The sequence below is a fragment of the Palaemon carinicauda genome, chromosome 6 (genome assembly GCF_036898095.1).
Source record: "Palaemon carinicauda isolate YSFRI2023 chromosome 6, ASM3689809v2, whole genome shotgun sequence".
Lineage (NCBI taxonomy): Eukaryota > Metazoa > Arthropoda > Malacostraca > Decapoda > Palaemonidae > Palaemon > Palaemon carinicauda.
The window spans coordinates 139,676,614-139,698,541 of NC_090730.1; the positions used below are offsets into that span (position 1 = coordinate 139,676,614).

Consider the following 21,928-nt stretch of genomic DNA (forward strand, 5'->3'; position numbering starts at 1 on the left):
AAAACACCTATGGTGAGGGCGAACGTCCTGGGAAACGTCAACAGGAACGTTCGAGGGGACGTCTGCTCGGGAGCTAAAGCCTCTCCTTTCCTTTCGTCCCAGGGGTTGGGGAGCTTGGAAGAGGTCTAGGACTAGGAGAACGACAAGCTCGAGCAGGCGCACCCTCCACAGCACTAATAACACTCACTGCACTTCTCGCACTTTCACTTTCAAGCTGCTTAACGTCGGACATTAATTGCGTCTTATCAGCAGCGATAGACTCAACCTTCACGCCCAACGCCTGAATAGCCAACATCATGTCTTTAATTGAAGGCTCATCAGCGGTACTCGTAGCGGGATTAGGAAATACCACTACAGAGGAAGGAATAGGTTCAGTGACATATGAATAGGAAAAATCTCTAGACGAGCGAGAAGAACTACGTCTTAACCTATCTCTTTCTAACCTTCGCGAATAGCGATCAAATTCAAGCCACTCACAATCAGATAATAGAAGGCATTCATCACATCTATCATTCAGCTTGCAAACCTTACCTCTACATTTAACACAGAGTGAATGAGGATCAATGGAGGCCTTGGCAACCGGATCTTAAACCCATTCACACACACTCTAAACGTAACAGAGGGGGTGGCCATTTTCGAAAATTATAAGAGAGATCAAAACAAGCAAGGGTCAAAATATCAATATCCCAACATAAATCAAGAGTATCCAATAGAAAAACCAATCAAGCGAGAGTCAAAAACCAAATTATTATACTTCACCAAAGGGACAGCAATAATATCAGGAAAAAAGCGAGGAGAATCTCCAACAATGTTACCACTAGCGGCAGCAGAGAAAATATGAAGGGACAGGGGATGGTTCCCAGGTACCTCGCCAGGGTGCGCAGGTGGTACACCTGGCTATCCAATCGGCGATTGGCGCGAGTTTTGAATTTTCTACCGTGACGTCAGAGACGTAAGCTATATATATATAACTACCAGGTAAGTCTTATGTTTAAAATTCAACTTTACTGTAACGTGTTCGTCAGCATGAAGAATTGCAAATTGTTTTTCCATGATCATCAAGGAAGCCAAGAACTGCAACTCGCATTTAATCGATTGCACGTTCATCACTGAACCCTATCAATACACAAAGTTTGATTTACCAAATGAACTGCATTATTTGCCACCTAAAGTCACACAAATGAGATTTCAACAAATTTTGCATCTCTAAGGATAATCAAACTACATCTATCCTGGAAGCAACAAACTATTTTCATGATGATGTGTTTGGTCATCTTTGTAAAAAAAAAAGAAAAAAAATTGGAAAAATACAAATCAATTAATTTTTTAAAATTCTTCTTTCTATCATTTTGTTATTGAGTACTTTTTTTTTCAAATTTGTTGAGCGCCCGTCCTTCATTTTCAAAATTCCTTTCTTTGTTTTATTAGCAGGTGGCTGGCAACAATCCCTACACCCAGTAGGGTTTTAGGATTAGAAATAAGCTCACTCACTGATCCACCTCCTCAAGTTGAATGGAGAGTTACTTGAGGAGGTGGATCAGTTTAAGTACTTGGGGTCTGTTGTTGCAGCAAATGGTGGAGTGGAAACAGATGTACGTCAGAGAGTGAATGAAGGTTGCAAAGTGTTGGGGGCAGTTAAGGGAGTAGTAAAAAATAGAGGGTTGGGCATGAATGTAAAGAGAGTTCTATATGAGAAAGTGATTGTACCAACTGTGATGTATGGATCGGAGTCGTGGGGAATGAAAGTGATGGAGAGACAGAAATTGAATGTGTTTGAGATGAAGTGTCTGAGGAGTATGGCTGGTGTATCTCGAGTAGATAGGGTTAGGAACGAAGTGGTGAGGGAGAGAACGGGTGTAAGAAATGAGTTAGCGGCTAGAGTGGATATGAATGTGTTGAGGTGGTTTGGCCATGTTGAGAGAATGGAAAATGGTTGTCTGCTAAAGAAGGTGATGAATGCAAGAGTTGATGGGAGAAGTACAAGAGGAAGGCCAAGGTTTGGGTGGATGGATGGTGTGAAGAAAGCTCTGGGTGATAGGAGGATAGATGTGAGAGAGGCAAGAGAGCGTGCTAGAAATAGGAATGAATGGCGAGCGATTGTGACGCAGTTCCAGTAGGCCCTGCTGCTTCCTCCGGGGCCTTAGATGACCGCGGAGGTAGCAGCAGTAGGGGAGTCAGCATTATGAAGCTTCATCTGTGGTGGAAATGTGGGAGGTTGGGCTGTGGCACCCTAGCAGTACCAGCTGAACTCGGTTGGGTCCCTGATTAGGCTGAAGGAACATAGAGAGTAGAGGTCCCCTTTTTGTTTTGTTTCATTGTTGGTGTCGGCTACCCCCCAAAATTGGGGGAAGTGCCTTGGTATATAGATAGATAGACAATTTGAAGTTTACGGTTCCTGAATTCTGCTTTGTCATGCTAGACTGCTGTTGCGGGTGTCAAATTTGTACTGTACTGTGATTTCTATTGTGTGACCGGTATCCCGAACAGACCTTTCCCGGTCATAGTGTAATTGCCTCTTTATATATAGTGACACAATAGTCCCAGTATTCGGGTCACATCTTAGTCCCCAGAAATAAGTAACCACAAAGTGAGGCAAGATAATACAAACTATGTGATTACAGTGAACCCTCGTTTATCGCGGTAGATAGGTTCCAGACGCGGGCGCGATAGGTGAAAATCCGCGAAGTAGTGACATCATATTTACCTATTTATTTAACATGTATATTCGGACTTTTAAAACCTTCCCTTGTACGTAGTACTGTTAACAAACCACCCTTTAATGTACAGAACACTTAATGCATGTACTACAGCACCCTAAACTAAAACAGGCACAAATATTAAAGGCGATTTTATATCATGCGTTTCCTAAACACCTAAAAAGCACGACAAAAAATGGCAACCAATGTTTTGTTTACGTTCATCTCTGATCATAATGAAGAAACAAACTCATTTAGTGTACACATATATGTATAGGTTAGTTTTTGCATCGATTATATTGATTATACAGTACTGTATGTTGATTTTTTTATTACCAATGTTTTAGTTTACGTATTTTTCTTAGGACTTCCAAATGAAATCTTTTTCTTTATGACGCCGCCTGAAACGACGGCGTGTACGCTCAGTAAACAACCACGCTCAGAACAAACAAGGCATTTAACGCGCATGATGATAGTGATAAATAATGATACAGTACATACAGTATTTACAGTAAAAGCATTTACAAAATATGTTACCTTACAAATATAAATTATACAGTATTGTACGTAGCAAAGCAGGAAAACAATTTACGAGAGAGAGAGAGAGAGAGAGAGAGAGAGAGAGAGAGAGAGAGAGAGAGAGAGAGAGAGAGAGAGAGAGAGAGAGAGAGAGAGAGAGAGAGAGATATTGTTTTACGTACGTAAATGTAAATTTTAAACAAAAAAAATATGATAGGTTACAACATGTAGACTTTTAAAACCTTCCCTTTAACTTAATGCATACAGTACGTACATTACTAAACTATAAAACAGGCAGTAAGAATATTAAAGTAAAAAATAAAGATTGTTACTGTACTCACCACGAAAGAAGTTGAAGAAAAACTTGAATGGTGATGGCGATGAATTTGCTGCACAGTAGAAATGATGATGATGAAGCTGATGATGTGTTCTACTGTGCAGTCAATGATAGTATTTTACGTCTCTTCAGACGGAGGTGTCTTTTCCTGGGACACCTCTTCAACTTCTTCAATTTCTTCCGAAGGCGTACTAGCAGGAGGAACTGGCTCTTTTTTGCGAGGCTGGAAAAACATTGTGAACGGAAGTTGCTGCCGCTGCTTCTTTTTTCGCTCTAAGAGCATCCTGTAGGGAGTCATGATGTCATCGACCTTGTTGGAGAATTGCATCGAGCGAACCATATCCTCGTCCCACTCTTGTAACATTTCTTTCGCCTCCTTGATATGGTTGCAGAACTTGGCAAGCCGTTCTAATGTTAAGCCCGTTTCTTCGACATTTTCTTGGGTCTCTTCCTGGGTATCACTCTCTTCCTCACTTGCCGATTTCGTCAGGTCTTCGAGGTCTGCGTCAGTTAGGGGCTGGGAATGGCAGTCCAACAACTCGTCGACGTCTTCAGTCGTCATGTCGCCAAACCCGTCACCTCCAATTATGGCAGCCAACTGCACAGATTTCCGTATTGCAGAGTGTTGGATTTCCGACGGAGTAAATCCCTTGTCGTCGTAAACAATATCGGGCCACAACTTCTTCCAGCTCGCATTCACGGTTGCAGGTTTCATCTCTTGAAGTGCCTTCTGAATATTCTGCAGGCACGTGGCTATGGTGTACTGCCGCCAGTACGCCTTCAAGTTGAAATCTTCATCCTCGTCATCTTGGGCAGCATCCACACACGCAACGAGGTCCGCCAAGGTATTCTTCGTGTAGAGGGCCTTGAACGCCCTGATAACCCCCTGGTCCATCGGTTGAATTAATGACGTGGTGTTGGGTGGCAGGAACTCAACCTGAATGCCCTCATGCGACAGGTCAGTTGCGTGTCCACCAGCGTTATCCATAAGGAGAAGGATCTTGAATGGCAAGCCCTTCTCTACGAGATATTTGCTGACTTGCGGGATAAAACACTGGTGGAACCAGTTGGAGGTCAGCATCTTCGTAATCCATGCTTTTTGATTATGCATCCAGTACACGGGAAGGAGATTCTTATTTTTATTTTTCAAAGCGCGAGGATTTTTCGACTTATAAATAAGCCCCGGCTTTAACAAAAATCCAGCAGCATTGCCACACATCACGAGGGTAACGCGATCCTTGAATGCCTTAAAGCCAGAGGCTTTGGCTTCCTCTTTGAAGAGGAAAGTTCGCGACGGCATTCTCTTCCAAAACAAGCCAGTCTCATCCATATTAAAGACTTGTTCCGGCTTGTATCCACCTTCGGCGATAATATTCTTGAACGTCTGGTTCACGTAAGTTTCAGCAGCGGCAGTGTCAGCGGAAGCAGACTCCCCATGCAGGGAAACGCTTTTCAGGGCGAAGCGTTTCTGAAACTTCGCAAACCATCCTTTGCTTGCGGAAAAACGTTTCTGAGGCTGGGAATCAGTGGATGTTCCTGGTTGAGGATCATCTGCATCATCATCATCTTCAGCACGGTTGCCGTCGTCGTCTTTAGGTTCCTTTGCAGCAAAATTCTCATATAAACTCAAAGCCTTTGTTTGGATGGTGTTCGTATCCAACGCTATGTTCTTCTTCCGGCAGTCGGCAATCCACACAGCTAAAGCACCTTCCATGCGTACGATCGTTTTATTACGCGTTGTAACGACTCGCTTCGCTGATCTGCTAAAGGTGATTGCAGCCGTCTTTCTAATGTTCGCCTCGTCCTTTTTGATATAGCGAACGGTGGATTCGTTGATGCCAAAATGGCGGCCGGCGGCCGCGTAACTTCTACCATCTTTTAACATGTCGAGAAGCGTAACCTTCTCAGCTATCGTCATCATCCTTCGGTGGCGTTTAGGCTCACTACCAGCCTTAAGAGAAGCAGAACGCTTGGGAGCCATTACAGTAGGATTTACGTACAGTACTGTAACAAAAAGTTCAACTTAAAAAGGTCGCACACAGCACAGATTAAACTTCACAAACTTAAGAACGTCTACTCAGCGATACGCGGTAAGAGAAAGTGAACGATCCAGCCCCGCGAGAACTTTGATGCTGCGGGTAGAAGATGCGGGCAAAACACCAATCACAGGCTAGATAACAAAACTTGAGTTCTGATTCGTCATCTATCAGCGCTTGAACCAATCACAACCCGTCTTACAGTACTATGATGCGTTGGTTACTCATAGAAGATGCCCCGCGCATACTGAACGTACGTAGATTAAGTACAATACCGTAATAATAATAAATAATGATAATAATACTGTACAGTAATAATAATAATAATAATGATAATAATAATAACAATAATAATTTTATTAACAACAACAACAATAATAATAATAATAACAATAATAATAAAAATTTACGTACGCTATTTTACGCCTCTCTCTCTCTCTCTCTCTCTCTCTCTCTCTCTCTCTCTCTCTCTCGTACGCTTATTCGAAATGTGATTTTTGCAACAAAGAATATTATTGGATGCAGTACTGTACTACGTACGTATACATACAAAAGATTCATGGAAAAGAAGCACATCCATTACAGTACACACCATTCTAATATGGTATGACTGCATCTGATTTGCGTTTCATGTTCGATTTAATTTTACTACGTACTGAATTATCGTATGATCACATTCTCTTTTCGTGTTTTATTTCTTTCTGTGCTGAATTATATATCATATGTAATGCAATGAACAATCAGTAAGAGCAGATATTACTAATTACAGTATTAATGGAATTACAGGTAACAAAATATCGTATTTGGTTGTCTTCAGATTTCGCGGTATTTTCGAATTTTCCGGAAAATCCGCGATATGTATATATATATGGGTTATGGAAAAACCCCGCGAAGTGGTGAATCCGCGATTGTCGAACCGCGAAGTAGCGAGGGTTCACTGTATTCAGATTTTGGAAGACAAATAATGAATCTTATCTTGGAAATATGATATTTTCATTATAAAATAAATTTTTTAATATACTTACCCGGTGAATATATAAATAGCTGACGTCTCCGACGGCCCGACAGATTCCAAAAAACTCGCGAGCGATCGCCATGAAGGTTGCGGGTGTGCGCACCAGCGATGACTATCGGCCAGATACCGCATTTACTTCTCAACCACTCCAGTTCTTCTCAGTCCGCAGGGTCTCTATCGGGGAGAAAGGGAGGGCCTTTAATATTATATATTCACCGGGTAAGTATATTAAAAAATTTATTTTATAATGAAAATATCATTTTTAAATATTAAACTTAGCCGGTGAATATATAAATAGCTGATTCACACACATGGTGGTGGGTAGAGACCAGTATTATCACAATAAAGGCGTATATGCTCAAGAGTTTTTGACAAATATTTCATAAAAACAAACTTAAGTATAGGTACCTGGTAAGGAAGCTGACTCTGATGATTACTCTGCCTCATTAGTCCGCTTTCTTCACGAAGCCCAGCCATCCTCTCAGGATGCTGAAAGACTCCTAGGAGCTGTTATATCCAGGGCGAACACCCCTATAACAGGACCTCATCAATACCCTTAATCTGGGCGCTCTCAAGAAACAACATTTTGACCACCCGCCAAACCAAAAAGATTGCGAAAGACTTCCTAGTCTTCCGTACAACCCAAGACAAGATTAAAACATTTCAAGAGAAGATTAAAAGGATATTGGGATTAAGGGAATGTAGTGGTAGAACCCTCACCCACTACTGCACTCTCTGCAACGAATGGACCCAGTGTGTAGCAGTCCTCATAAAGAGTCTGGACGTCTTTCAAGTAAAATGAAGCGAACACCGACTTGCTCCTCCAAAAGGTCGCGTCCATAATACTTCGAAGGGATCTATTTTGCTTAAATGCCACCGAAGTCGCTATCGCTCTCACTTCGTGAGCCTTGACCTTAAGCAAACTACGATCCTTCTCACTTAAATGAGAATGTGCCTCCCGGATTAAAAGTCTAACAAAGTAAGATAACGCATTCTTAGACATGGGCAATGAGGGCTTCTTAACGGAGCACCATAAAGCCTCAGAACAACCTCGTATTGGTTTAGTTCTAGATAAGTAAAACTTAAGAGCTCTAACGGGGCACAGCACTCTTTCAACTTCATTACCTACGATCTCCGAAAGACTAGGTATTCCAAAAGATTTAGGCCAAGGACGAGACGGCAGTTCATTCTTGGCCAAAAAACCAAGTTGAAGAGAACATATTGCTTTATTTGTCGAGAAGCCGATGTTCTTACTAAAAGCATGGATCTCACTGACCCTTTTAGCCGAAGCCAAGCTAACCAAGAAAAGGGTCTTGAGGGTAAGATCCTTCAGGGAGGCTGAATTTAAAGGCTCAAACCTGTCTGACATTAGGAACTGTAGGACCACGTCAAAGTACCAAGCAGGAGTTGAAATACGACGCTCCTTAGAGGTCTCGAAAGACTTAAGGAGGTCTTGGAGATCTTTGCTATTCGAAAGATCCAAGCCTCTATGCCTGAAAACAGAAGCTAACATGCTTCTGTAGCCTTTAATGGTGGATGCAGAGAGGGAGCGACCGTTTCTCAGATATAGGAGAAAATCCGCAATCTGCGCTACAGAGGTACTGGAGGATGAAATAGAGGAGGACTTGCACCAATCTCTAAATACCTCCCACTTTGACTGGTAGATCTTGATGGTAGAGGATCTTCTAGCCCTCGCGATCGCTCTAGCTGCCTCCTTCGAAAATCCTCGGGCTCTTGAGAGTCTTTCGATAGTCTGAAGGCAGTCAGACGAAGCGCGGGGAGGCTTTGATGAAGTCTCTTTACGTGAGGCTGCCGTAAGAGATCCATCCGCAAAGGCAGACTCCTTGGAACGTCTACCAGCCATAGAAGTACCTCTGTGAACCACTCTCTCGCGGGCCAGAGGGGAGCAACCAACGTCAACCTGGTCCCTTCGGGAGAGGCGAACTTCTGCAACACCTTGTTGAGGATCTTGAACGGTGGAAAGGCGTAAGCGTCCAGGTGAGACCAGTCCAACAGAAAGGCATCTATGTGGGCCGCCTCTGGATCTGGGACTGGAGAGCAATAAGTCGGGAGCCTTTTGGTCAGTGAGGTCGCAAAGAGATCAATGGTGGGTTGACCCCAAGTCATCCAAAGACTCTTGCACACATCCTTGTGGAGCGTCCACTCTGTAGGGATCACCTGACCTCTTCGACTGAGACAGTCCGCCAAGACGTTCAACTTCCCTTGGACTAACCTCGTCAAAAGCGAGATGTTTCGATCTTTTGACCAGATGAGGAGGTCCCTTGCGATGACGAAAAGAGCATGGGAGTGAGTGCCTCCTTGCTTGGAGATGTAAGCCAAGGCCGTGGTATTGTCCGCATTCACTTCTACCACCTTGTTTCGAAGCAGACTCTCGAAACTCGTCAGTGCTAAATGGACTGCCAACAGCTCCTTGCAGTTGATGTGAAGGCTCCTCTGGTCTGCCACCCAAAGACCCGAGCATTCCAGACTGTCCAGAGTCGCCCCCCAACCCAAATCCGACGCGTCTGAAAATAACACATGGTTTGGGTTCTTGACTGCCAGAGACAGACCTTCTCGAAGTCTTATATTGCTGTCCCACCAGGCCAGGCAAGTCTTGACTGGTTCAGAGATCGGAATCGAGACCGCCTCCAAAGTTTTCTCCTTGTTCCAATGGGAGTCTAGGTGGAACTGGAGAGGGCGTAGGTGAAGTCTCCCTAGAGAGATAAACTGTTCCAGGGATGAAAGCGTCCCTAGGAGGCTCATCCAGCTTCTCACAGAGCAACGGTCTTTCTCTAGCACGAGACGGACTTTGAGCAAAGCCTGCTCGATCCTGTTGGCAGACGGAAAAGCCCGAAAAGCTAGACTCTGTATCTCCATCCCCAAATAGAGAATCATTTGGGAGGGAGTCAGCTGAGACTTCTCTATGTTCACCAAGAGGCCCAACTCCTTCGCAAGATCCAAAGTACACTGTAGGTCCTGCAGACAGCGATGACGGGACGACGCTCTGAGTAACCAGTCGTCCAGGTACAGGGAGGCTCTGATCCCCGACAAATGTAGGAACTTTGCTACATTTCTCATGAGCCTCGTAAAAACAAGAGGAGTAGGGCTGAGGCCGAAGCACAGTGCTCGGAATTGGTACACCACATTCCTGTATACAAACCTTAGATAAGGTTGAGAGTCTGGATGTATCAGAATGTGGAAGTACGCATCCTGCAAGTCGAGAGAGACCATCCAGTCCCCCTCTCTGACTGCTGCTAGAACGGATTTGGTGGTCTCCATCGTAAACTTTGTTTTGACAACAAAAACGTTGAGAGCACTGACATCCAGCACTGGTCTCCAACCTCCTGTGTGCTTTGGAACTAGGAAGAGACGGTTGTAAAAACCTGGGGATTGAAGGTCCGAGACTTTCACCACCGCCCCCTTCTCTAACAACTGAGACACCTGCAGATGTAATGCCTGTCTCTTCGACTCCTCTCGATACCTGGGAGAGAGGTCTATCGGATCGTTTACTAGAGGAGGTCTCCGTACAAAAGGGATTTTGTAACCCTCCTTTAGCAACAAAACAGACTCCCGGTCTGCACCCCTCTTCTCCCAGGCCTGCCAGAAGTTGGTCAATCTGGCCCCTACTGCTGTCTGAGGACGTGGACAGTCAGACTCTGCCACGGGAGGACTTAGATCCTCTCCTCTTACCCCTCTTACTATCGGCACGAGAGCCTCCCTTACTGGGAGCTCTGCCACGAAAGGGTGGGATAAACCTTGTTGCTGGAGTATCAAATTTAGGTCTGTTGACATAAGAGGACGAAGGTACAGCCTTACGAGCAGACGTGGCCATCAAATCACGAGTATCCTTCTGTACAAGAGACGCTGCGATATCTCTAATAAGCTGCTGCGGGAACAGGGCAGAAGACAATGGCGCAAAGAGTAGTTCTGACCTTTGACAAGGAGTGACACCTGCAGACAGGAAAGAACAAAGAATCTCTCTCTTCTTAAGAACTCCTGCTGTAAAAGTAGCAGCGAGTTCATTAGAGCCATCTCTAATAGCCTTGTCCATGCAGGACATAATTTGAACAGAGATATCACGGTCTGCTGACGAGATCTTCCTACTCAAGGCTCCCAGCGACCAATCGAAAAAGTTGAAAACTTCAAAGGCCCGATAAATTCCTTTGAGGAGATGATCTAGGTCTGAAGAGGACCAGCAAACCTTCGAGCGTCTCATGGCCAGACGACGAGGAGAGTCTACGAGGCTTGAGAAGTCTCCCTGGGCAGAGGCAGGCACTCCCAAGCCGAGAACTTCTCCCGTGTCATACCAGACGCTCGCACGAGAAGCCAGTTTGAAAGGGGGAAAAGCAAAAGCTGACTTCCCCAAATTCCTCCTGGTCATTAACCAGTCGCCCAATAAACACAAAGCTCTCTTAGAAGAGCGAGAGAGCATTAACTTTGTGAACGACGGAGTCGAAGACGCTAGGCCCAGCATGAACTCCGATGGGGGCGAACGAGGAGCAGCAGACACAAAATGATCAGGAAAAAGGTCCTTAAAAATTAGCATGATCTTCTTAAAATCAAGAGAGGGCTGAGCAACCTTAGGCTCCTCTCCATCCGAAAGAGTCCCCAAAGGAACATCAGTTGGAAGGGGATCAACGACTTCCTCATCCGACGGAACTTCATCCGACAACTGCCGAGTCTCGCGAAACGGAGAGACATGCCGAGGAGGCAACGCTTGACAGGCTATGTCAACATGCGACGGAGCCGCAGCAACAGCTGAGGTAACGACGTCACGCCGAGGCTGCAAAGACTGAAAGTCTTGTGACTGACAAACAACAACAGCCTGAGAAGATTGCCGTTCGACATCACGTCGGGACTGCATTGACTGCAGGGTCTGAGCAGGAAAAACAACACCCGACTGCGGTGACAGACGTTCAACGTCACTTCGAGGCAACGGAGTCGGCCGACGAACGTCAGTATGGGGCTGCGGCAACAGCTGCTGAACGTCACCTTGAGACTGCGGCAAAAGGGGTTCCACGTCACGTGACTGACGTGAATGACGAGGAACACGATCAGAATCGCGTTTAACAGCACTGGAAACGTTAGCACTAACATCAAAAGGACGAGAAAACACTCGTTTAGGCGGCTGAAGGCCAGAGTCACGCTTGTCGGACTGGCGAACCGCAAGCAAAGGATCTTTACGAACCTGCTCATGCTCGTAAACCTCCATTAAAGATGAAAGTTTAGACTGCATGTCCTGCAGGACAATCCACTTCGGGTCAACGGGAGTCGGAACGGGCCGTGACGTCGGCAACGTCTGTGCATGCAAATCATCGCACCTAACGAGACCCTCGGACTCCGTGTCACGCTTTCGCTTAACAAGCGAACAGCCATCCGATGACTGAAAGTGGTCAGAGCTGCCCCAATGGCTATAGCCAGGACGCTGGACCTGTCCTGAAGGGACTGACTTGCGCTTTAAGGGTCTAGAAACCTTACGCCAAGGTTTCTTATGCGGCAAGTCGTCGGAAGACGAGGAGAACTTAGTCTCCCCCGTCTTATGGTAAGGACGTTCTTGATGAGAAACGTCTGATACCATAGAAGGAACGTCTGTACGTCGGTTTACACCTCTCGCTCCCTTAAGTCCTACGACATTCCTTCTCCCTGGTGCAGGGGAGCCTGAAAGAGGTCTCGGACTAGGGGAGCGACAAGCACGAACAGACGAACCCTCGGTCGCAACACTAAACACATTTTGCGCACTTTCCACTTTACCACTTTGATTTTCTACTTTACCACTTTGACTCTTTTAACAACTTAACATCGGACATAAGCTGGTTCCTGTCCGAGGCTAAGGTTTCAACCTTCTCACCTAATGCTTGAATAGCTAAAAACATATCGCGGATTGAAGGTTCATGAGTGCTAATAGGGGGTTCAGAAACTACCACTACAGGGGAAGGATTAGGTTCAGGGGCATGGGAGGAGGAAAATTCTAAAGATCTAGATGAGCTTCTCCTCACCCTATCTCTTTCGAGCTTACGAGTATACTTTTCATACTCTAACCACTCGAATTCCAATAAAACCACGCACTCCTCACACCGATCTCCTAATTGGCAGGATTTACCCCGGTAATTAGCACAAACAGTATGAGGGTCGATAGAGGCTTTCGGAAGACGTTTGTTACAATCTTTCGCACATTTGCGATATACAGGAGAAGGGTCAGCCATTAGGAAAAACCAGAGAAAATCCAAAGGAAAGCCAAGTTCATCAACAAAAAACTAAAAGCAAAAAAGGTTTCAAGAGTTTTATTGAAGGAACACACCAACACAGCGAAAGCCAATAAAACCCAAAACAAAGTACTTCACCAATTCGGTAGAAAACTCGAGGTCTAGAGCGAGCGGAACCAATGTTGTCGGTGACACCGACAGAGAAGAACTGGAGTGGTTGAGAAGTATATGCGGTATCTGGCCGATAGTCGGCGCTGGTGGGCACACCCGCAACCTTCATGGCGATCGCTCGCGAGTTTTTTGGAATCTGTCGGGCCGTCGGAGACGTCAGCTATTTATATATTCACCGGCTAAGTTTAATATTTAAAAAACTGTTGTTCATGGATATGGAATATCCTAAAGACTGAGTACTTCATGGAGAAACTGAAGAAGGCTTTTATATAAAAGCAGAGAAGGGACTGATCCAGAATAAATAAAAGTATTAATATCTCAGGACGTGCATTTTTTTAGTAAAAGGGATCTGTAATAAAAGGAATAGAAGCTTTATGTACTTTATGACGTGTATATACAGAACAATGAAGGAAAGTACTGTGAAGCTAAGTACTAATGGCAGATAGTTATAAGGTTACACTAGAATGCCTGATTCTACCCTTGGAAGTTGGCAGCAAGGGATATGTCCTTTTATTCTTTTATATTAGCTTTTTTTTTTTTAATTTGACATGTGATTATTACCCCTCTATTTATTGGGTGTGTACTGAGGAGATTGGGTAATGGTATTGGTAAGGGAGTGTGCCCAATGTGTGGGCAGTTAGTTTTTTTTTGTCAAATGATTTTTCTCTTTCATTTTTAGTCTATTTATTGCTGGTCAAGTTCATTCAATATTTGAAGACCTGTATTTTCTCATTGTTGTATCTATTTTTTTCTTTATCAAATAAATATTTCTTATTTTTGTAAACATTAGTAAGCATTTCTTTTCCATGCATAATCTGTTTTCTCCTCAGACACCAATCTTCATTTAAATGTGTTATTTGCTTCCTTTCTAAAATCTTACCCAAGATTCAAGCTATTTATCATGTATATTGTTGATTTTCCCCAGGATTAAACCAATGGTCATACAACCTGTTTATTTGGCGAACTCAAGACAAGAAAAATTAAAAGGGAAGTTCTAAGATTCTAGCTGGGTCCCCTTACCCAGTATAAACTTGAGTGCCCAGTTCATTCTTAACTGTTTGCTTAGTTTTTGCCCAGATCTCTGGGCATTTCACCATATTGCTTTTGGTGTCGTGAAAAGTTGGATTGGGGTCGGCATTTGGACACTGAGCAGTCTGCAAACCACTACAATATCAAGGATGAGCATGCAGTTTTTGGAGCCAACTTGTACTGCCATAGAGATTGCATGACATTGTAGCCTTAGGCTACAACTCTATCTTAGTCTTGCCATCGAGTACACACTCAGGCTTGACTGGGCTAGTGTTTTCTGTCTCTTCCCTTGGCTGGCAGATAGCAGGCTTTGGGTTTCGGTCAGAACCTCAGAGTATATAGTCTTTTGCCGGCGGCCAGCCGGCAGGGTGAATAGTCATTCCCCTGCAGGACTAAGCCGCCGGCATAGGAGGCTAGACCTCCCTAGGCTGCACTTGAAGTGGTTGTATGATGCCGCCACCTTCTCCCTGCGGTCTAGAAGACTAGTCCTGTGCTCGCAGACCCTAGGCTGAAGAAGAGATATTCTTCTGCCGCCTAGGATGGCGCCGGCACTGAAACTGTTTCTCCTATGTTGAGAGGGGGCGGCAAGACTGCCGCCGTCCCCTAAACTATATTGGCAGACCCTAGGTTGAAGAATAGATACTCTTCTGCCGCCTAGGACGGCACCGATATTGCAACAGAGTTTCTTCGGGGTGTGGTAGGACCGGCAACCCTACTGGCTCCTCCCACACTTCATACAGGACCCTTTTCCCTACCCCCTCTGTCCTTTAGTGCTGGCCTAGCCATCGCAACCCTTTGGCCGTCGTCCTACAATCTCACCGCTTGCCGGCGGGTTGTGGGGCCAGCCGGGGCTCCTACATAGCAGCTATTTAGTCGCTCAGCCTTACCTTATGGACGCAAGGCTCCGGGAAAAGCTGTGCCGACTGCCGGTGGGAGACCCTTATACTGTAGAGTGTTTTTCAGTCCTCTCTTGGACTGCCGTCCACATACCAGTAACCGGCAGTGACCGGCAATGGTTTGTGTTTGGATGGAAGCTTGAATGATACATTCTCCCCCTTCCATTTGAACCCTCATTCTGGAGGAAGGCAGTAAGATTGAGTACTTACATCCTTATTTATTGTTAATACACATTTAATAAGGTACCCTTCACTCCTTACTTTCTCTTCTCTCTATCGGCCAGTGCCGCCGGCTACTAACCTAGCCGGCAGATGTTGGCCGGGTCGATGCCGCCGGCCACTACCCCAGCCGGCGGTGCCGCCAGGTGCTAGCCTAGCCGGCTAAAACTACAGTATATGATTATACAGTAGCCAGTATATTTGCAGTATAGATCATACTACAGACATAAAACTATAGTATAAATTATACAGTAGTTATTTTCCAACATACCCTGTGTATCCTTGCACAGTCTATTGTTGAGACCAATTATATATGGAAAGAAAAGATTTCTTTCAACATACTGATAGATGATCAGTTACTATTTACCCACATTATTAAAACCTTTGGAAAGTCAGTGTTAAGTTACACTTATCTATCCTTACAGGTTAAAGTTCTTTCACTGGGTTTCCTGAATAGGAAAACTCTAGGTTTTAATTATGGGGGAGGTCGCAACAATTGGCTGAACAGGAAACACAAGTATGTGTCTTTTCTAATTCCTTTCTAGCTTGTCTACCCTAAGTTATATGCAAAAATATATGCAAAAATATTAATATTTTTTGTAGTTTGTCAGGTGAGATGAACTACTACATACTCATTTATTTTTCCTCTCTTTACAGGAGGACCATCCCAAGTGCCTTAGAATCTTATGCAACGTGAGGAGCAAGGACTTCTGTGGCCATATGAAGAGTGCAAGGCTCATTCTCTCTGCTCCATCTCCAAGGGACCTCTGAAGTACTGGGACCCCAAGGACTGCAATGTTTGCAAGGCCTTGGTTACCGAGGCTTTTGATGACCCCAAGACAGCACGAAGTCAACTGCGCAGATGGGTTCGTGGCTTTCAAAAGAATGCCACGGGACCTTACCTTCCGAGTGAACGGATGCGCGCCTTGCTGTTCCCTAAGGCGGGTGTGGAAACTGTCATACCGCAGCCTCGACCTGAGATTCCTTGCGTCCTGATTTCCGTAGATACGGACGTCTCCGACGCGATGAAGGACATCCACCTAGATGAGAGGATGTCGGAGCTGTCTGAGGACACTGAGAAAGACCTTCTAGCGGAAGGTCTAGAAGAGGAGTGTACCCTGGCTCCTGAAGATGAGGAAGAAGACGTCGAGAGTCCGTTTCATCGGTTCCGGCCCCAGAACCATTACCCTCTATGTCTTCTGCTCCTCCATCAGATGACATGAATAAGGCATTGGTCAGTCTCATGGCCATGATGGAGAATCTTCGTAAGCAGAACGAAGAAAGGGACACTGAACTGAAGAGACCATCTCGCCGCGTCCCGTGGGTCTCAGAGAAGACTCAACGTGAAAGATCTTCCACCTTGCTCTGATGTGAACCCTTGGAGGCATGCAGAATGCATGCCTATTACCAACAGTAAGATATTCATATCAGAAAAGCTGGGGGCTGCCCTTATAGAGGAAGTCGACTTCTGGCCCAGCTTCAAGTCTTACCCAGACTGCTTCGTCCGCTTGAAGGCGGAACCTACGTCCAAAGAGGAGACAGAACTAAAGGAGGTCATAGTTCTTGACCATGAAAAAGCTCAGGCTCTATTGTCAAGTAGCCTGAAAGACAAGGGCTTCACTAACTCGAAAGTGTCAGCCCTTAGCAAGAAACACCCCACCTTTCTCGCTCCAGCCAACCTAGCTTTTCCCTTTACTGCAAAAGGTTTTAAGGCAGTTATGAAGGCAATAGAGGCAGGCAAACCTTGCCCTACACTCGAGGAGTGTAGACCCTTATCCCTAGCCCTGCCTACGGAGGATAAGGACTGGAAGGAAATCCACCTTACCTTCTCAGTTGGGAAGTTGGAGGCAGATATTGCTGGGCACCAGTTCAGCGAAAACCTCCCTAAGCTGTCTGACTTTCTCTTGCGTAGGGAGCAAGAGACAAAGGAAAGACTTGCCGCATCCCTGTCCCTCCAGATTTTTTTGGAGGCAACGGCAAGCAATAGCAGAACCCCAGACATGAATATGGTTATGGCCAAATCACATTTGGCTACTCTGGTCAAGGACCTATATGGCTTCATTAGAGCCAGACGCGCATGTAGGGAGTTCGTGTTTGCTTCGGGTGCAGTAAAACACGAACCCAGGAAGCTGATAGCCTCCAATAACTGGGGAAAAGACCTCTTCCCGAGCGAGGTGGTCGAAGAAGTAGTAGACAAGGCCACCACGGAGAATAGAAATCTTCTCCAGAAGAGGGGTATGTCGGCGAAGAGGAAGTCTTCCCCGGATGAGGGTCCCCAACCTAAAAGGAAGACGAAAAGACCCAGGTTGCCCTCTCGCCCTGTCAGACAACAGCAGCAACAACTTCCCGCAGTTCCCATGACCGCGGTGCCCAAGATGGTGGCACTACCCCAACCAACTTACCAGATGGTGCCTCAGCAGCTGGTTGCCTAGTCACCAGCATTTAATCCTGCGTATGAGAGGCAGACCACTACCTTTCGTCCTAAAGGTAGAGGGTCGAAAAGGGGCTCCTCTAGATACCCTCCAAGAGGAAGAGGGGGTAAGGGAGGATGCGGTCAAGGAGGCAAGCCCTACGGACAGTCGAAGCAATGAGATGCTTCCGGTACGACGAAGACTCCAACAATTTCAGGATTGCTGGACCTTCGATCCTTGGGCCCACAGCCTAATCAAGAACGGACTAGGATGGAGCTGGAGGACAGCTCCACCATCATTTCCTCAATTCTTCCAACACTCCACCCCCGTCCTGGAAGAATACACCCGAGAACTTTTGAGCAAACGGGTGATAAGGAGGGTAAAAATCTATTTTTGGGTGCCATAGCCATGTCGTCCTGATGGACCCGCCCTCCTTTTCTATAGAAAAAGCCTTGGCAGGATCCCTCCCAAAACTACTATATCTGTAGCACCATGCTCAACGCTACAAGGAATAGTGCGTGGGGTTGACGTACAGCGCCATCTAGATACTCGTAGTAGTAAGGGAGGAAGGGTAACCTTGATATCAGCTCCCCTTCAAATTTTGCAACATTCCCCCTCGACGCGAAAACGCTATTCGGGGTAAAGATTGCCATGTGTCGTATCAAGATATATGTCCCCTGATTTATGCGATATCCTTAGGAGAAATTTTAAGGATATTCGCGCCAGGAGTTAGAATTCTGGAGACCTAAAGGTAAATTCTCTGGGAATATCACTGTAGTCAAATATCCCTTAGGAAGCTACTTATAGGAACCTTCCATCAGGACGACATGGCTATCTCACCCAAAAATAGATCCGTTTTTTATCTGTCTTTGGCAGAGACTAAATGGATCTTTACTGGGCTTGACCTGTGTCGCTCCACGAAATGCTCCTTATAGCACCATTTCTAAGGTACAAATACTGCTAGATATACCAGAGAAAAAAGTTGCATGGAATGCCAGGAATAAACCCAGCTCGCTCACTCTTATAGAGTGTCGGTATAGTAACTGGGGCGTGTTAGAATCGCTACCAGAGGTCCCTTACCAATTAGTCCTCTCCTTCCTCAATATCCCCCGATACTACGAGGTGCTGTTCTACATCCAACTACTGCCCGCTACTACGACTACCCACCCCATCCCTACCACTACCCACGCTTCTTCCCTCATTCCTTTCTAGCACCAGTGATAGCCAGACGTGTTTGTTTTCATAGGCGGACTGGTTCACGGTTAATCCAACCATCGTTTCCGAGTGTTCCGGATTTTTATGATTACAATTTATTGAATGACATTAAGTGACGGAGGAAAGAAAACATATATAGAGTACCATTGCATATTATTATTGTTTAGTTCTTAAGTCAGCATGCATTCCCGTTGAGATCTATGCAGCGGATTTTATTTTCATATATATATCGCCAGGTTTTCCGGCGCAAGTTAATTCGATACTCATATATCAAATTATCTTACAGGTGGTACGCTGTCAGGAGACAGCTTGCACTGCTGTGTTGCAGCAATCGTGCGGGCATGAGGTCTGTCGTTCTCCTGCCGGGTGTGCAGTCCAAGTGGCCGATCTTTTGATCTGGCATCTGGATGGATGTGAGATTTGTTACGCTCTGGTGTCTGACCTTACGAGTGACTCGGTATGTACTATATCCTTTCCTCTAATGATAATTATTGACTAAATTGGAAATGTTGGAAATATTTGTTGTACATATTACAAATTTGGTATGAAATTTTCCCTTTGTCAGATCCTTTTATTGTAGGAAATAATTATTGTACATAACGGAATTCAAGTATTAAAGTTTTTACTTTACCAAAATTCCTTTTATGGTTTACGTTCTAAACGGGAATGTCTCTTTCAGACCACTCAAGCCATCAAGAGCACTTCCCTTACAACCCTCGAGACCTGGGTCGATGGCTTTGGCCGTAATGTAAAGGCTAAGCAGCCATATATTCTGGCGGAGGAGATGTGCACCCTCCTCTACCCCAACGCCAAGATGTCGGCAGCGGTAGCAGATGTGGCGGCTCCCATCATCGCCAGGATTACTCCAAGGGGCGCTCTCTGCTTCATGTGCCTATTGCTTGTGTGTGTAAACAAAGAAGGAAACAGAATTCCTCAGGGAAGAAGCTTGTTCCTTCAAATTCAGGGAAGCCTAACTCAAAGGCTGCAAGGGTGAGGATCCTGATTTCACCTTTGGCCAACCAATCAAGTTGTATGCATGTCTCAAATTCAAGGACAATATCCCAAGACGCTATAGCGACATACTGGGAACAAAGTCCAAGAGTACTGAAGTGAAATGCTGGAATAAGCTTGAAAATCTGCCAAAATCTCCAGCCAGTGGAAGAAATTGTCTCCACTGACAGCTGCTATCAAAGTGACACCCAGTGAGCCAACAGGGAGGGGGGAGGCAAGCCTCCCGCCAGTAACCACTAGCCAATTACCTACACCTCATTATAAAATTTGAACTACCATATTCTCCAGCTTTCATATTTTTTCCCAACGTAATGGACGAAGGTTACTATTTGCACAGCAAGAAATATATCTTACCTCTATCAAGGAAGGCCGAACAGCTTCTGGAAGATTATTTTCGATGGTCTGACTTTCACTTTCACAATCAGGCAATGTCTTATTCTTTAAATTCTGAATTCTTAACTTCAGCTGTTCAACTCCTACATTGTACCTTGGCCTAATATCCATAGCACCTAAATCCTGTAAAAGATAATAACAGATAACAAAAATAAAACATATTCACTTTGTTTTTTTTATACAAAGCCTTCTTTGTAGGCTTAATAAATAAATAAATTAATATACATTCCAAATATATTCTCTCTCTCTCTCTCTCTCTCTCTCTCTCTCTCTCTCTCTCTCTCTCTCTCTCTCTCTCTCTCTCTCTCTATGTTGCACTGCTTTGATTTACACTTTGCAAGTAACAATCTACTATTTAAAGCTCTCCATTCCATTAACGACTTTTTTGTTCTTGGTGTCAACATCATACCCACCCCTTCTCTTCCAACTCCATCTGTTATTCCTGACTAGATATAGATATTGCCTTGGTCTAAGATTTCTTTACCAATCCCCTTAAAGTGTGTATTTTCCAAACAATACTGTATTTCATAAATTCATTATCCACTTGCTCTAACTTACCAATCTGATTCATTGTTCTAACATTCCGATTACCAATTTTAAATTTTTCTTTAGTGTTTATAAACCAGGAGATTCTTAGCACCCTGCTACGCCCGGGACTAGGGGACATTCTGTTATCTTTATTTTCTATAGACTCACTAAATCCATAGAGGATTCATTGGCTAAATTCATCAAAGGATAGCCAGTTCCTTGTGATGTGCAGTGCATATCTAACTAAAGTGACCCCTGCCAGCACATACTAATTCCAGTAAGATTAACCACCAGGCATCAGGAGAAGCCGAAGAAACAATTTGTCTATTGCCTTAAACCCAATCCATCACCCTGCTTCCAGTGACTTAATCAAGATTTAGCGGGCCATTTCCTCCACACCCAAAATTCTAATTAAAGTTATTAATCCGCTTATATAACCGTTAGCAAACCACCGCCTAGCAAGGTGTATGTATGTATGTATGTATGTATGTATGTATGATATATATATAGATATATATATATATATATATATATATATATATATATATATATATATATATATATATATATATACACATACATACATACATACACACGCCTTGCTAGGCGGTGTGTGTGCCAGATGGAAAATACAATAATCAAGATATTGTTAAGATGATATGATGATGTCATTTAGGTGATCTTGTTCCAGCAAGTATAGTTGTAAAGAAAGAATGAGAGAAAATAGTATACTTGTTCCTAAATAACTGTTATCCTCTTAATCTGCCTTTAATGTTGTTTTCAAAGGATTTTGAGTTGTCTCTAAAGAGTGCTTGCTTCGAGGGAAAATGAACTAAGAATTTACAATCGGACACAATACTTTTGGGCAAAGAGCTCTTCTCAGCGGCCACCTCTGAATGGTTTGATAATAGTTAACTTCATTTATTTTCTCTTTGATTTTAACATTGATCTGTTTACATAACTTTCATTTAAATGTTTATTTTTTGTTCTTATAATGAACTGTGTTTTTTAACGAGTGTTTTCTTATATGTTTTATGTTATTTTAGCTTTGAAAATGGAATAATACCTGAAATGTCAGCAGTAATTATATATATATAAGAATACATTGAAATAGGATTAATCCGTGGTTGAACCCAAAAACCTATGATAATTCCTTAATAAATTACTACACATAATTACACATGACAATAATGCACACTAAATTAGATAATAGACATGAAAAATAGAATAATTAAGAAATAATAAATAA

General features: G+C 44.2%; 1 protein-coding gene across 2 annotated transcripts in view; it reads right to left on the reverse strand.

Moving 5' to 3' along the window:
• Positions 1–21,928, reverse strand: part of l(2)10685 (5-methylcytosine rRNA methyltransferase l(2)10685) — an 88,920-nt gene that overhangs the window by 14,191 nt on the left and 52,801 nt on the right. The window contains exon 3 of one of the 2 annotated variants that reach the window (XM_068375435.1): positions 20,113–20,274. The exons of the other annotated variant lie outside the window; for it this stretch is intronic. Coding sequence (XP_068231536.1) covers positions 20,113–20,274 — 162 coding nt within the window. The remainder of the gene's footprint in view (positions 1–20,112; positions 20,275–21,928) is intronic. 2 annotated transcript variants of the gene reach the window in all.